This window comes from Limanda limanda, chromosome 1 (assembly GCF_963576545.1).
Source record: "Limanda limanda chromosome 1, fLimLim1.1, whole genome shotgun sequence".
NCBI classification, from domain to species: Eukaryota; Metazoa; Chordata; class Actinopteri; order Pleuronectiformes; family Pleuronectidae; genus Limanda; species Limanda limanda.
In genome coordinates, this window is record NC_083636.1 from 36,706,617 (window position 1) to 36,721,601 (window position 14,985).

General features: G+C 45.4%; 1 protein-coding gene across 1 annotated transcript in view; it reads left to right on the forward strand.

Annotated features, from left to right (window-relative positions):
* Nucleotides 1-456: 456 nt before the first annotated feature.
* nsmfa (NMDA receptor synaptonuclear signaling and neuronal migration factor a) overlaps nucleotides 457-14,985 on the forward strand; it is a 35,483-nt gene continuing 20,954 nt past the window's right edge. Inside the window, 3 exon segments of the mRNA XM_061080349.1 lie at nucleotides 457-527; nucleotides 13,506-13,567; nucleotides 13,852-14,739. Of these exon segments, the coding sequence (XP_060936332.1) occupies nucleotides 457-527; nucleotides 13,506-13,567; nucleotides 13,852-14,739 (1,021 nt within the window).

A 14,985-nucleotide genomic window follows, 5' to 3' on the forward strand; every position in this document is an offset into this window, starting at 1 on the left:
GCCATCCTTCTACCATTGCATTCTCACATCAATGAGAGAGACAGAGAGAGAAAGAGAGGGTGTGCATTTTCAGCCACACACTGCCTATATCCGGAGACACACACACACACACAGAAGGAGAGAGAGAGAGAGACACTTAGAGGGAGTGAGAGAGAGAGAGAGAGAGAGAGAGAGAGAGAGAGAGAGGGAGAGAGAGAGAGAGAGGCTGACGTCCTCTCCTCTTCTTCTTTTTGCATCATTTGCTCTGCAGAACGCGTGCGTAACGTGCCTGCTCCTGGATTTCCCATCACTTCAACTTTCTCTTTTTTTTTTGCAGCGGGTGGTTTTGATTTCTCTCTCTCAGTCTCTCACTCACTCACTCCACCGTCTTCCACCGTCTCTCTCATCCCTCCTTTCCACCCCCCTGACTCCTTTTGGAATGAGCCGCTTTCCTGCCTGCGTCGGCTCCATGTCAGCATGGGAACTGCCGTGTCCAAGAGGAAGAATCTGAGAAACGATGCGATATCTTCCGTGGCAGCAAAAGTTAGGTGAGTGCGATGGATGTGGTGGTCCAGAAGCTTCTTCCAGGGGGTCTGGACCTGGGGGAGGAGAGGGGGGGGGGGTTCAGTCTCTCCAGGTGGAGAGAGAGGCACGTGTGTTTTGGTGAATTCCGCCGCTGCGTTCTGTCTGTGTGTGTAATGCGGAGGAGCTCAGACTGTCCCATGGTCCTGAGCAAATGTGTGTTTAAAATCCCACTCTATTCCCCCCTGCACCCCCCCTGTAGTGAGCACATGTAGCTCCAGTCCCTCTCTCTCTCTCTCTCTCTCTCTCTCTCTCTCTCTCTCTCTCTCTCTCTCTCTCTCTCTCTCTCTCATGGGGATGGATGGATGTCTGCCTCGGAGCTGGGACTGTTGTTTTGAATGGAGCATCATCTCATTGTGTAATGAAAGTCATGAAGCCGAGGCAAAGCGACTCTGGCTGCTGTGACTCACACACACGGATCAACCCCCCCACCACCACCCCCCTTCCCTCCTGCACTGTCTCACCTCGGCCTCACCTGGAATAGATGTTTACCAAACAAAAAAAAAAATAATCCCCTGTCGTTTTGGGTTTTTTATAGTAATCTAAACAGAAACGATTTTGTTTTCCTTCTCTGCCCGGGACGCATCATCGACCCAAAGGGGGGAGGCTGGGGGGGGGGGGGGGGGGGGGGGGGGGGGATGCAGCTGCCGGCTTCACGCCCCAGCGGGCAAATTGATCCAGCTGTGTCAATTAATCAATCACGTTTAATAATCGATCGGGGTCGTTTTGCGGTGATCACGGTCCGTTACTGGGGGGGGGGGGGGGGGGGGGGAGGGGCTGGAGTCCAGACCCGTTACGAGCTGTTAACGACTCCCTCCGATCAGACACTCAGGGGTTTATATTATGGGCTGCATGGATTCTCATGTCTTTAAAGGGTCACACATCTGCATCCCCCCCCCACACCCCCATGCCCCGTCTGCAAGGGGGGGGGGGGGGGGGGCTGAGAGGAAGCTGCAGCTTGGTGAGGAGGAGCACGTGTGTCTGTGTGTGATCCCATGTCTGCATGTGAAGTGCACACAAGCTGCTCTTCCCTTCAGAGTCAGCCCCCCCCCCCTCTGACTTCAGATCAGTCAATGAATGACCTTGACTTTGAGTACAGAGAAACCCACAGATGTGCTATTACGTCATTCTCTCTCTGACTCTGAGTGTGTGTGTGTGTGTGTGTTGTGTTGCATTTCATAAGAATTCACATTTGCTTACATTACACAGCCTTGTACAGTATGTGGAACCTTGTGTGCAGGCAGAGCAGCGTGCGAGTGTGCCTCCTTGGAAGCCAGATGAGGATGTGATGCCCATGCTAAACAGAGAGTGACTCCAGAGGGTATCCTGAGCTGTAATCCTATGAGAGTGTGTGTGTGTAGTGCATGTATTACTCATGCTGTGGGGACCTGAATATGTTTACACAGTCCCTGCACAGAGACGTGTCGTCCTTATGGGAACTAAGAGGAAGTCCCCATCATGTAAATCATTGTATGTTAAGTTGAAGACGTGTTTGAAGGTTAAGTTTAAGGCTGAGGTTCAAGTTTAGCGTTAGGGAAGGTAGTAACTGTAAGTCTCCAGGAAATACATCTGCAATGTTCTTTGAAGTCATGGAGACATGTGTGTGTGTATGTGTGTGTGCGTGTGTGTGATACACCAGTGGTGTCAGATGTGGATGTAGCTCCATTTTAGACCAGAAGAAAAACAAATAATCCTTTAGACCAACTCTCTCTCTCTCTCTCTCTCTCTCTCTCTCTCTCTCTCTCTCTCTCTCTCTCTCTCTCTCTCTCTCTCTCTCTCTCTCTCTCTCTCTCTCTCTCTCTCTCTCTCTCTCTCTCTCACACACACAAACACACACACAGAGCATTACGCAGCTACCCTAATTAAGGCTTTGCATTGACTTCCATTTAACGACATTCTAAACAAAACCTTATTCCTAAACTTTAAGCATAACCGCTTCATATGTAACCACGATTCCTATCTCACCATTAATCTTAACCAGAACCCCAGAGGTTAAAGTGTTGCCTCATTAGAACCAGACTTTGGTCCCCATGAGGTCCACTGGTGTTGACAAGGTCAGTGTTTACACAAGAAAAGGTCCTACACCTACAAAAACGAGAACCCCATTATCGGTTTCACTCCCTCTCTCTTTCACACTCAAGCACAGGAGCGCAAACACACATTATCCAGAGTTAAATTTTTGGTGATTTAATGTCAGAATGAACTTTGCCTCCCATAGACGAGGAAATGTAGCTGACTCGCATCCAATATTTATCAGGTTTTCACTTGCACACAACCTCATGAATGTGGAGGCGGGCACCGAAAATTGTTTTCACTCCTCTTAACCTCACACACACACACACACACACACACACACACACAGACACAAACGGCACACACACATACTGTATCTACACGCATGCAGGCAGCGTTTCACTGAATTGCTCACTCCATCTCATTATGCCCGCTCCTCTCTTCTCCAGTGTGTCTGAAGGGCAGCCCGGACCCTGAATCCTCTGAATCTTAAATGTTAGAGCTCTGGCTCCAATGTCACATCAATGGAATTATGTGTAATATAATTATTATGTTTTCCCCTTAACAGATATCAAATTTTAAATGTCCCAAACACTTTTAAAACCCTTAAGTTCAACCTTTGATTTTAATTCTAACCCTTTAAAATACCCCTTTGAAGAATCAGGAGTAAATCTCAACTCACTCATCATTCCTCATAACTTTACGCTCTTGTCTTAGAGAGAGACAGAACGAGAGAGAGAGAGACAGAGAGAGAGAGAGAGAGAGAGAGAGAGAGAGAGAGAGAGAGAGAGAGAGAGAGAGAGAGAGAGAGAGAGTCTATAGAGAGTGTTCCACATTAATTGCTTTGGATGGCAATTAATCTCACGGCCATTAAGTGCAGTGCATATCAAGAAGTGACAAAGAATGTGCTCACCAGGAAAAAAAAATCCCTCTCGAAGCCCCAAATGTCTCTTTCTAGTTTTTCAATAGGAAATCACTGAGTCAATAGGGTTCATCCTCAGGGGACCATGAATGTCGGCACAGAATTGAATGGCAATGTGTAATAATTTTAACATTTTCACAAGAATGTAAACAGCCAAGTAGGGTAATTTTCTCAAGTTTAGAGTTCAGAGTTTGCACGTTCTCCCTGTGTTTTTGTGGATTTTCTCTGGCTTCCTCCCACAGTCCAAACACATGGAGATTGGGGATTTGCTGTAGGTGTGAATGTGTGTGTAAATGGTTGTTTGTCGCTGATGCTGTCCAGGAAGAACCCGCCTCTCACCCAATGTCATCTGGGATTGGCTCCTGTTCCTCCCACAATCCTCAAAAGGACGAGTGGTACAGATGATGGATGAATTGGGGGAAAAACTGATTATTTTTTACATTCTAACGCGATGATTTGCTTCATTTGTGGAAATGCAGCTAGCGTGATGTAAATCTGACCTGGTGTTGTATCAGAAAAACCCTCTGCGTCTTATTTTGAAAAGCCCCAACAGACGACCTGTGTCGTCACCACACCGGGCGGGTGAGCAGGTTCATATTGGAATACAGATAGAAAACATTAAGGAGACTCAGGTTCCCTCCTCATGCCCGATGTTAATCTGTGCGTATGTCATCTTATGTTTATGGATGACTGGTTATAAAACAGGTCACACTCTCTCCTCCAGCCGGCCATGAGAAGTAGCTAGCAGGAGAAAGAGAGAGAGAGAGAGAGAGAGAGAGAGAGAGTGAGGGGAGAGAGAGAGAGAGAAGGGGAGATTACCTCCAATTTACACACCAGTCCTCTGCGACACTGAGTGAAGGAGCGCCTGCTTTGATCATGCTGACAGCTGGAGCTGTGCTGCGGTTCGGCTGAAGGGCGTCGGACCACAGCCGTCCCAGGGTGGTGAACGATGGCGTGAGAGATCAAAGCCTTGGTGCTTACCGACGGATGCAGATGAAATATTGTGCTTGAGTTCATTCAGGACAGTCGACAGGTGCGACTGTCTCTGTCATTAAGCTGCTGTCACTCAGTCATGAGGTCAAAGGATGTTACGTAACCGTCTCTGGTGTCTTTTTTTTTTCCTAATTAGATTCAGTCAAGCTCAACAAAGTGACAAATTCCCTCAAGTTTTCTCTACTCTTTGCCGAATATCTTGCTTCCTCGTTTCCTTTTCATGTTTTAAATGTATAAACACAGTATATATTAGTCATATGTTCAGTATCCATATCCTTATCCTTCCCTCCTCTGTTCTTCAATCAGACGGTTACATTTTTGCTATAAATATGCTGAAGGAGGCAGATTTTACAGTCGGTGGAATGATTAGGACTCCAGCAGAGTTTTCTGATTGTTTATCCGTCTGCTATCGTGCACATTTGTTCTGCTCTTTATTTATCATTTGAAAAAACAATCCCAACTCAAGACTTCTCAGTTGTTTCAGAAATAGATGTTCAGACTTTCCAATTTTTCAAGCACTAGTTCCACAGCATGAGGGCAACTGAGCCAACTTATCTCATCTGCTGATTCACAGTTGAAAGCTCCAGAACAAGCTTGTAAGTGGACATTTACTTCGAATGTATTTTGACCTTTTTTTGACATTTCAAATAAACACATGCACTTAAAAAAGCAAATAATAGGCAAACTATTCAAATTTCAATAAAATTTTTGTCAATTTTATAACTGAATTTCCAGAAAATCTGCAACAGAAACAGTGAATTGAATTCACATTTCCATTAAGGGTTTGGCTGCAAGGAGGCGAGCAGCTGGAGGTGATAACTCTCCTGTCGGGAGCCATGACATCATTACAGAGGACGATTAAAAGAGCAAACCTCGAACAATGGAAAACCACGTGAACACAATGTAATTACATCAATCGGCCTCAGCATTAAAACAAGTAACTGCTTTTCACGTTGTGGTTGATCCCTGTATGATGTCATATTTGTTTCTTGGAATCATTTCAGCAACGTCTCTGCAGTTTTGATATTTTGTTTAGTTTTCTACAAGTCACAAGGTTTATAAGGTTTTATTAAGACTCTTTCCAATGCAGCTATTTGTCTTTCATTGGTACATACAGTGAATACACTTGTTTGCAATACGTCAGCCTTTTTACTGCCATTTATACTCAGGTTTCCTTTTGCGCTTATTGAAAAACCTGATGAATGGAAACACAAGTCTGCTGTGAAAAAAGCCCTGTATCCATTTACACGTTGGAAGTAAATAATGTCTAAGCTTCTGCGTAGAAACCAACAACTGCGTGTGTTGTGTTAGTGTGTGTGTGTGTGTGTGTCTAAACCAGCTGCACCACTCAGAGCTGCATGTGTAGGGGACCTTGTGGAGAGCCACTACTGTACTGACATTTTAATCAGCTCCCTGATCAGTTGCTTCGCTCCTGCAAGTCCCATAATGCACTGCACTTTCAAGACTGCAATTAAAGCACCGTACGTCCCCTCGGCCCTCAACCTGCACCGCAGTCCTCTCAACAGGTCCTCATCACTCCAGCTGTGAAGTTTTGTGTCTGTATGCGCCTCTGTGTGTGTGTGTGTGTGAATGTGTGTGTGTGTGTGTGTGTGTGTGTGTGTAAGGGGAACCCAATTCAATTAGTCCATGTGAGAGGAAGATTCGATTAAGGAGCGTTCAGAGTGAGGAATCTCTTTGCTTGGCAGCCCATTGTTTACGGTGCAGAGACACCCAGGGAGACATCGGCTCTGATGACATCCAGACCGGTGGGAGCACTGCCAGGGGAACGATTGCCCGGCTTCAGCCATGAGCTGCCTGTCCTCTGGAGATATACTGTCAAGAGATGTTTAACAGCACCAGGATCCACAGGGAAACGGCACATGATGATTGGATATGGATCAATAACGGAAATACTGCACGGGGCATTGAAATATTTGCCGCTCCATAACTACCTCTACACAAGTCAGCTGGTAAGTTGTAGCTTGAATTCAAAGAAAACTACAAAATAAGTGGATTTGTATTTAGAAGCAGATAAAAATAGAAGTATTCAATAAACAAATAATAATAATCATGCTCCCAGCTAATTTAGTAAAATAAACAAGAATACTGATTAAATAATTAGTGTTATCAACAATTTAACATTATCGTCCTCCACCTTGACATAGGGCTGCGTGAATTATTGTTTTAAAATTGCATTCTCGTTTTTAATTGACAATGATCCTGCAGCATTTTAATCAGGGACATCAGCTGCATCAAAACAAGCGCTCCTACTCCCTCCAAAGGAATCTTAAGTAAAACCCACTTATCTGTGGTCAATCTGGTTAATCTAGAAGAAAACTCAGGTGATAATAGGAGAGAATCTTTACAAGATAATTGTGATTCTTTTTCTCTCATACATTGTGTTTTGAATGATCAATTCATCTAATTATCTTATTAAAAGGGAACAACTGCATTAACTTTACCCTGAGTTAACATAATCCACCATTTACTTTCATTTCCCTCCAGTCTCCTGGAAGAAAACATAGTTGCTTGTTTTAATCTTTTAACAAACCGTGGTTTGGTTGCTTGGCGCATATTCAAGTGTGGGCGGACATGTTTCACCTGTAAAAGCAAAGCCAACTGGGAAGACTGCCCATTGATTGATGGGTAGCCATAAATGTGGGCGAAAAAGCACATTTAAAAAGAAACAAGACAATCAGAGAAAAAGAGTCAAAGATAAGTGTATAAAATTTAACCGGAATAAGTCACATTTCAACATCTACATACATTATTAAGCAGAATGAGAGAGAAGGAAAAAGAACATGTTTACAGTTTTGTAATGTTCCCATGAGTCACGTATCTAGATTTGCATTGTTCTGTCTGGGTCCATTTAAATAGTTGAAGTGCTGAGGTGCATCTTCCTGCCGTCAAGCAGCGTTTAATGCATCTGCAGAGTGCTTAGTGGAGTTTGTGTCGGAATGTGTTCACCAAGTGGAGTGTGTGTAATTGTGTCTGACTCATTCAGCTTGTGAAGACGCTAAGTACGCGGTGGGAACGGTTGAACCGTGGACCCAGACAAAGGCTCATGTTCACTCAGCAAGGAACAAAACAAATGACCATGGACAGCAGACGGTAGCTTCAGGTGAAACATTATACCCACTCAAAGTTTACATAACAGGATTAGAGCTACTTCTGGAATTCAGTTCCATCCCACACGATGGACCTTACAGCAGCCTTGTCATTTCATCAATTGGTAATGAGCAGCTTGTTTATGTCTCAGGTGAGATATCACCGGAGTATTTATATTTCAAATAGTGATTTGCAAGGGTTTTGAAAAGCACTGATAAATAATGTCATGTTGAAGTATATTCTGGGTAGCCGAGAGGTCGCTGTGGTTGTCGAAGTTTGATGGTGAAGGAAAGGAACGCGGACCCAGTACTTACAAGTATAATAATGTTTATTACACAGAAGTTTCACAGGTCAGGACGAGCTCTAGAACTCGGAGAAATCACCCAGGCCAAATAGTGAGATCTGACCATCCGTGGTCTCACACACATTATATAGAGAGGTTAGTTCCGCCCATGGCTTCGGGTACCATGTCACCCCACCTAGGCTCTTCTGCCTAATAAGGAAGTGTTTTTGTACGTGAAGATAAAAATACAATGGTCAAGGATCTTCCCTTCAACTCCATTTGCTGGTCAGAGGTCATTCCCTAGGTCAAAGGTCCTTCCAAAGAAGGAAAGACCTGCTTGAATAAACAGCTGAAGGAAAATAAGCATTTTTAAACACATGCTAAAATCATTAACTCTAGTGAATACACGACAATGTTAAAATGGAAATCACATCAGGAGACGCTTATGAAATAAAATCACAAAGTAGAATGGTAGCATACCACCGCCAAGCTCAACTATTCCCTTAAGATCGAACAAGCCGCACCACATAAAACACATTCATTTTTCAATAGGATCCATTGTCCCTTGGGAAACTGGTGAAAATGTGATCCACACCTTAATTTAATGGCTTCTTTCTTGGCTTAAGTCCCATCCTTCCACCAAGTATCGTGAAAATCCGTTCAGGAGTATTTGTGTTATTCTACTGACAAACAAACTGACAGGGGCAAAACCATAAGCTCCTTTGTGGAGGTAACAACATCTCTGGGACTTGTTGTTGTATTTGAGATCGAGGATTGTTTCCAGTGTTCCCAGTTGTTGTGTTCAAGGACACTGGGACGTTTCTCTTGGCAGCGGAAAAGCACTGCACCCACCAAGCAGACTGTCAGGTAATTTAACCCTCAAGTAAGACAAAGGACAAACTAAACATAGACATAGGGAATGGGGATTTGGTCATTGCACTTAATACTAGCACTTTGCTATGAAAAAGCACATGAATATGAATTATTCCAATATTGGAAACTGTGAACATTCCATGGTAAAAAAAAAACAAGGTGCAAGTTATACCTATAATGCTGTGAAAGTGTGAAAACATTTCTCTGTTTGATTAGTTGCCAAATCTCATTTACACCAAGCTCATGAACATAACATATTAGTTTTAACACTATAAGTCACTGAATATATGGGAATGAAATTATGTCTGAAATATTGAAAATCAATCTCATCATAAAGTCCATTTAGTAGCAGAAAATTGTATATCTTTTTTTTTTCTCTCAGCTCTTCCTACACTGAGGTTCAGAGTCGATTCTATGTGAATGGACACCGTACAGTTATACACTTATAGTTATGAAATAAAAAATGTATTTATTTAATATCTACAGTTCCATGACAACTGAACAAAAGACAATGTGATTTGATTATAGGCTCCAGAAAAGCTACTAAACAGACCTTTGAATCTGGAAAACATCATCAATAGAATATCTATTGGGGGGAAACATGCAACATCAGTGTACTACAGACCGAAAGGTTTCAGATTTCACTCTCACAGATTCAATTTCCTCCGCCTCCACGTCGCTATTTATCCATTATCTATACCACTCATCCTCTTGAGGGTCTCAGGGGGAGATGGAACTGACCCCAGCTCACATTGGGCAACAGGGTCAGAGAGTCAACATACAGAGACAGACAGTGGAAAGACTCCTATTGACCTAACCCATCAGCAAACTCCACACAGAGAGGCCACGGCCCAACCAGGATTCCTCCCAAGAAACTTCTAAATATCTATTTCCATCTGATCTTATCCACTTGAACTTGATCCTGCACCATCCTTCCTGCTCCTGTTTGACTCATGTGCTTCCTCTGCCCCACTCTAAAATAACACAACATCAAATTTTAATCAACAGCAACCTCCAGAGGCATTAAACTGCAGTTTTCATATTGTCCTTATCACACTCAATGAGCCCTTTGAGAGGTTAAATGAGGATTTTAAAGTTGAGTTAATTGTCAAGGGGATTTGTCACCTTGAGGAAACTGAACGTGCTGCCACTTGTGCTTCTTCCTCCCGCGCTCTCTCTGCCTGTTTCCTCAAGTTTACTCCGCTTTTCATTTTTAATATGCCCCCATTTCCCCCCCTCTCTGCTGCAACCCCATCTCCCTGCCTCTGACACTCCCCTCCTCCCCTCTTTCCCCAAACCCCCTGTCACATGTCTGAAAGCATGAACCAATTTCAAATCTGCCTGTGTGCGCACACAGCGTCTCCCTCTTCATCTCCACCTGCGCCTGTAGAGTATCTGTTCCCCTCTCGCCACCTCACACACCGGTGTCTCCCTGAGGTGCTCACATATCATGTACATGGAGTGGGCGCAGTAACATGAGAGAGCACAGCAGGGGGGCACGGGTTTTGTTTAGTGGACGGATCGAGACGCATTATGCTCTATTGGTTTCCAACGGTCATGCATAATGCACGACGCAAGTCTCTCGCAACATTGTGTGGTGATTCTAACCAGAGTGGCCGTCCTGTTGAATAATAAAGCAGCGGGACATGATGATGATGTCTGAGGGATACCTGCTGATAAGAGCGCAGACTGCATCGATCACTTCTGTCCTCAACTGGGAGTCTTACTTAAATGCAAAGACAAAGATTTATTTTCGGGGGTTTTGTGTCTTTTCTTTTTTTTTTGCCCTTGAATATTTAGAGAGGCTCACATGCACCAGCACAAGGATTTAAAGAGAGAAGATGCAGTTTACCAGAATCGCAGTGACATATGTGCTGAGCTATTAATAGAAGTATAGTGCTGGGTGATGTTGCAGCGGCACGTGCAGAACCTCTTAGTCCTCAATAACAACCCCCCCCCCCCCCCCCAAAAAAAAAAAAAAAACTCACTTTGGTTGAGGTCCTCAGCATCAGGAGTAAAAACGGAGGAGTCAGAGAGAAATTTGAATTTCTTAGTGTTCCCCCCGAATAATGAAATGCACGTAAGCTCTGGTAAGCCGGGTTTTCATGCAGCAAGGTTCCAGTTCTACCCGAGGATTTTCTGTAATTGAAAGTGTTACTGATTATGTTTGCAGTTCTAACGTGGCAAATAAGAACTGAGGCACTAACTTCATTAGGGTAATAAGTGTCTGCATTAAAGAGCACGGTCATTAGTGTTAGTTAATGAATACAGAACACTTCCAGAGAACACTCCTGCCACATGCACACGGCTGACAACTGACCACATGGCACAAATGCCCCCCGATCCCTGGACCCTCGAGGGGTCTGAGAGCCACTTGGCAGTTTCCTCTCAAGTCACAGTCAAGTGGTTTGTGCAAATCTGATCAGTTTTGTTTGGATATATCTACAAAACTGTTTACTAAACCCAACATTTACTAAGTGTTGAAGTTGGAATTCTAGTCCTGGTTTATCTGGCAGCAGTCGTGGTTACTAGGGGTTACAACAAGAACAGCAACAGCTTTATCTCTGTGCAGTGCAGCCAAATACATAGATTTTCTTTTAAGTTAATCAATTTTCTGCCATTTTTAACACGCTGTGAGCAACTGTGATCTGATTTCATGCTGTACACGGCACAAGCGGTTTCCCCTGCTGCAGCGGGACATAGTAAAAGCACCTGATGAGGATTCAGAGGTGCACAGCTCAGTGCCTGCAGCTTTTCAGACATGCACTGAAGTGATGTGAATTCAAATGTCTGAGTCTGTTGCTCCAGACATTTGCCAGAACGTTTCCTCCCGGTGTTGATGGCATTTCAATAACACGACTGACGGGAAACTGAGCTGTTACAAATATCTCAGGATGAAAAGATGTCAATGTGCTGTGAACCAATGCATGTGATTTATATACATCGTGTCCCGCCTCCTGCGTGCTCTACCCAGGCACCACCCCTCATCCCTCATCCCAATATCATGTCTGACCTGGACAATCTCCTGCTGCGTTTGTGAAAGGAAAACTCAATTTCCTGTCTAAAAACACGCCCAAATTGGGGTCCACTATAGCCTATTGTCGACCTCAGGCAGCTACATTCAATGAAGCATATTTTCAGCAGCTTAACGTTTAATTTATAGGACCTGCTCAGGTCACACATGTCTCACCATAGCTTTTAAGAAGGTCCTGTAGGTAAACTCTGCTTTCTGGGGCATAGGAACTAGAAATGAATAAATACGAAAAAAAGTGTAAGAAAGGAAAGGTGGTGCTTTAGAGCACTGTTGAAATGTGTGTGTGTGTGTGTGTGTGTGTGTGTGTGTGTGTGTGTGTGTGTGTCTGTCAGTGGGAGAGACAGAGAGACTGCCTGTGTCAATATGCCTGCTGCTTTGGACAGGCTTTAATAATTGAAAGAGCAGCGAGGGAGGAGGCGTACACCCACACATTCCCCCTGTATACAGGAGACTCTTCTGTACCACTCTCTCTTTCTTATCTGTGTATGTTTGTGTGTGTGTGTGTGTGTGTGTTTGTGTGTGTGTGTGTGTGTGTGTGTGTGTGAGTGTGTGTGTGTGTGTGTGTGCATCAGCAGTCACCTCTGACATCGACTACATTAGGGAAAACATAACCACTAGGAGCGGAGGGCTATTTTCCTGCGTAGAGTGAAAGATGTAAACACTTAATCAGCCCCTGATAGCAAAACAACCACTGTAAACACATCAGGTTATTTTTTGGGATCAAATCAATAAAAGCTCAGTAAACTGCACATAGTTATTTGTTCACCACGTTTCTAAAAACAGAAAAATCCAGACGGGTGTGTTAGACTTTTCATGGAGATGTTTAGCAATATCCTCATTGAAATCTCAGAGTTTAAGTCATTTGCGTACAGTATGTATCTTGTACTGCCACATTACAAGTAAGTACAGGAGTTAGTTGTTGAGTAATGGATAAAAGCTTCAGTTATAAAATAGTCGTTAGGGCCCAGTCTCTTTAATTCAGCTGGGGAAATGACAACCCCATCACAATGGTCATTGCTATAGTAAAGAATTCATATTAATCTCATAAAGAATTAAGAGTCGCTCACGTTTTCTAATTTCCTCTCCTCTTATTCTTAATTACTATCATGACTCGTTATGTCCAGAAGTCATTGCTGTAGCACATTTCCTCTCCTCAGTTCGGACCCAGATTAGGATGGACAGCGCATCTTCAGTTATCTGTCTCTCTTTCTCTCTCTGTCTTTGGTCCTTCTTCAATCCTGTCGCACACTGACAAGAGCAACATTAAGAGGTAAATAGCATTCGACTGCAGGACCTGGGGCCATTCTTTTTAAAGATGGAAGCCCTTAGTGACATAAAGCTCTATTTAAAGGCTGAATGGCTGTCTTCAGAGTGAAGACGGACCGATATGGACTTTGTGGGCCGATGCCGATTCCTATATTAGGGACTGAAAAATTCCGATGCTGAGTCAACCTGAAACCATCCCTCGCTCTATATCCTCCTGCTGTCTCCGTCCGTCTCTCAGCCTGTGGCCGCCTGAGGTGTGGAGATAAAACCGCTGCATCTTAATCTGTGGGTGGCACAAGTCTACAAAGAAAGCAATTAGGGTTTATAATTTACAATTCCCTTGCCCTTCCTTCTTCTCTCCTCTCCCCTTTCCTCTCCCCTCTCGCTCACCCCTCCTCTCCTCCCATGAATTAATGTCTTTATGTGTGTGTGTCATGTGTGTGTCCCCACAGAGCAGCGCGAGCATTTGGAGAGAACCTGTCCCACACACACTCTGAAAACCGAAACGGATCAGGTCAGCGTCTCTCTGCCATCATGCCATTTGTCCACCCCCCCTCTCTGCTGCTCTGCATATTCCTTTGTGGTCTTTAATCCTTCCTTCACCTGCTTCACCCTATCCTCTCCTGGGGCGGGGCACATTAGTTTGTACTACACTGGCTGATAACTGCACAAAGATGATGATAGTATCCTCTGTCATCCTCAACTTGTCTTCTTCTTTTTTTTCTTCCTTTCTCTCTTTTTTCTAATCTTGGTTTATTCCTCTGACACTCGTGTTTGTCCTTCTCTCCAACCCTCCAGCTCATCTTCTGTGTGAAACCTTGGTGGGTACTGACCCGGAGTCACCGAGTGACACGAGTGGCCCCAAAAACAACAACAACCACCTCCACCCCTGCGCCAACACCGCAAAGGGCTGTGAGGAGAACCCTGAGTCCAGCCTGGTGAAACAGCCACTGGGCCAGTTCCAGCCACCTCCTCCCTCCATCACCATTTCTACCAACCCAGCCCGGCTGTCCCTTGAGCGCAGCTTCTCGGCCGAGGAGGACCAGCTAAAGTGTGTGGAGTGCACCCTGCAGCCTGCCCGCGTGTACACCATCACCACCCAGCACGGTATGCTGATGAGCAGCGGCCGGGGCAGCAAGGAGAGCCTCGAGCTGGACGTCCTGAAGGAGAAGCCGGGGAGTGGCGGGCCGGGATCCAGAGGTGGCCTGATCCAGCCCTCCTCCTCCCCTTCCTCCACCTCTTCGTCTCCCACACAGCACCACCATGGCAGCAGCCGTGGGGCCAGCAACAGTGGTAGTAGCCACCACCACGGCAACCATCACCACGGGAACCATCACCACGGGATCCACCACCACGCCGTCGCAGGCACCAACACGCCGTCCGGCAGCGGGACGGGTGGCAGCAGCAGTAGCAACCAGCAGCAGCCTTCCCACCGCTCCCACCACCACCATCACCTGTCCCAACCCCCCCTGCAGACGTCTGTCAGCGCCCACAACATCCGCGGCTGGGGCGAGGGTGGGAAGGGCGATGGCGAGTGCAGCGGGCTGGCCTGTGGCGAGTGCAGCGGCGTCCCCTCGCGGAGCCAGGGCTCGCTGGACCTGGAGAGCGCGCCCCGAGAGGCAGGCAAGCATCACAGACGCCTAGAGCGGATGGGGAGTGTGGACCGGGTGACTGGGCTTGAGAGAGGTGAGGGGGGGGACGACACAGAGGAAGGGCGAGGAGCTGGAATCCAAACAGGGCTGGGAGGGGGGGGAGCAGGGCTGATCCCGAGGCCCTGTGGCTGGGATCAACAGGATTGGTATCAGACCAGAGATGAAATAGTATTTGACTAGTTTTAATTATAAGGAGGAAACATGCTCATTGTGATCAGAATAGACTGTAAATAACGATGGACCATGTTTCTCCACTTCCTCCAATTGTACAAAACTTTGA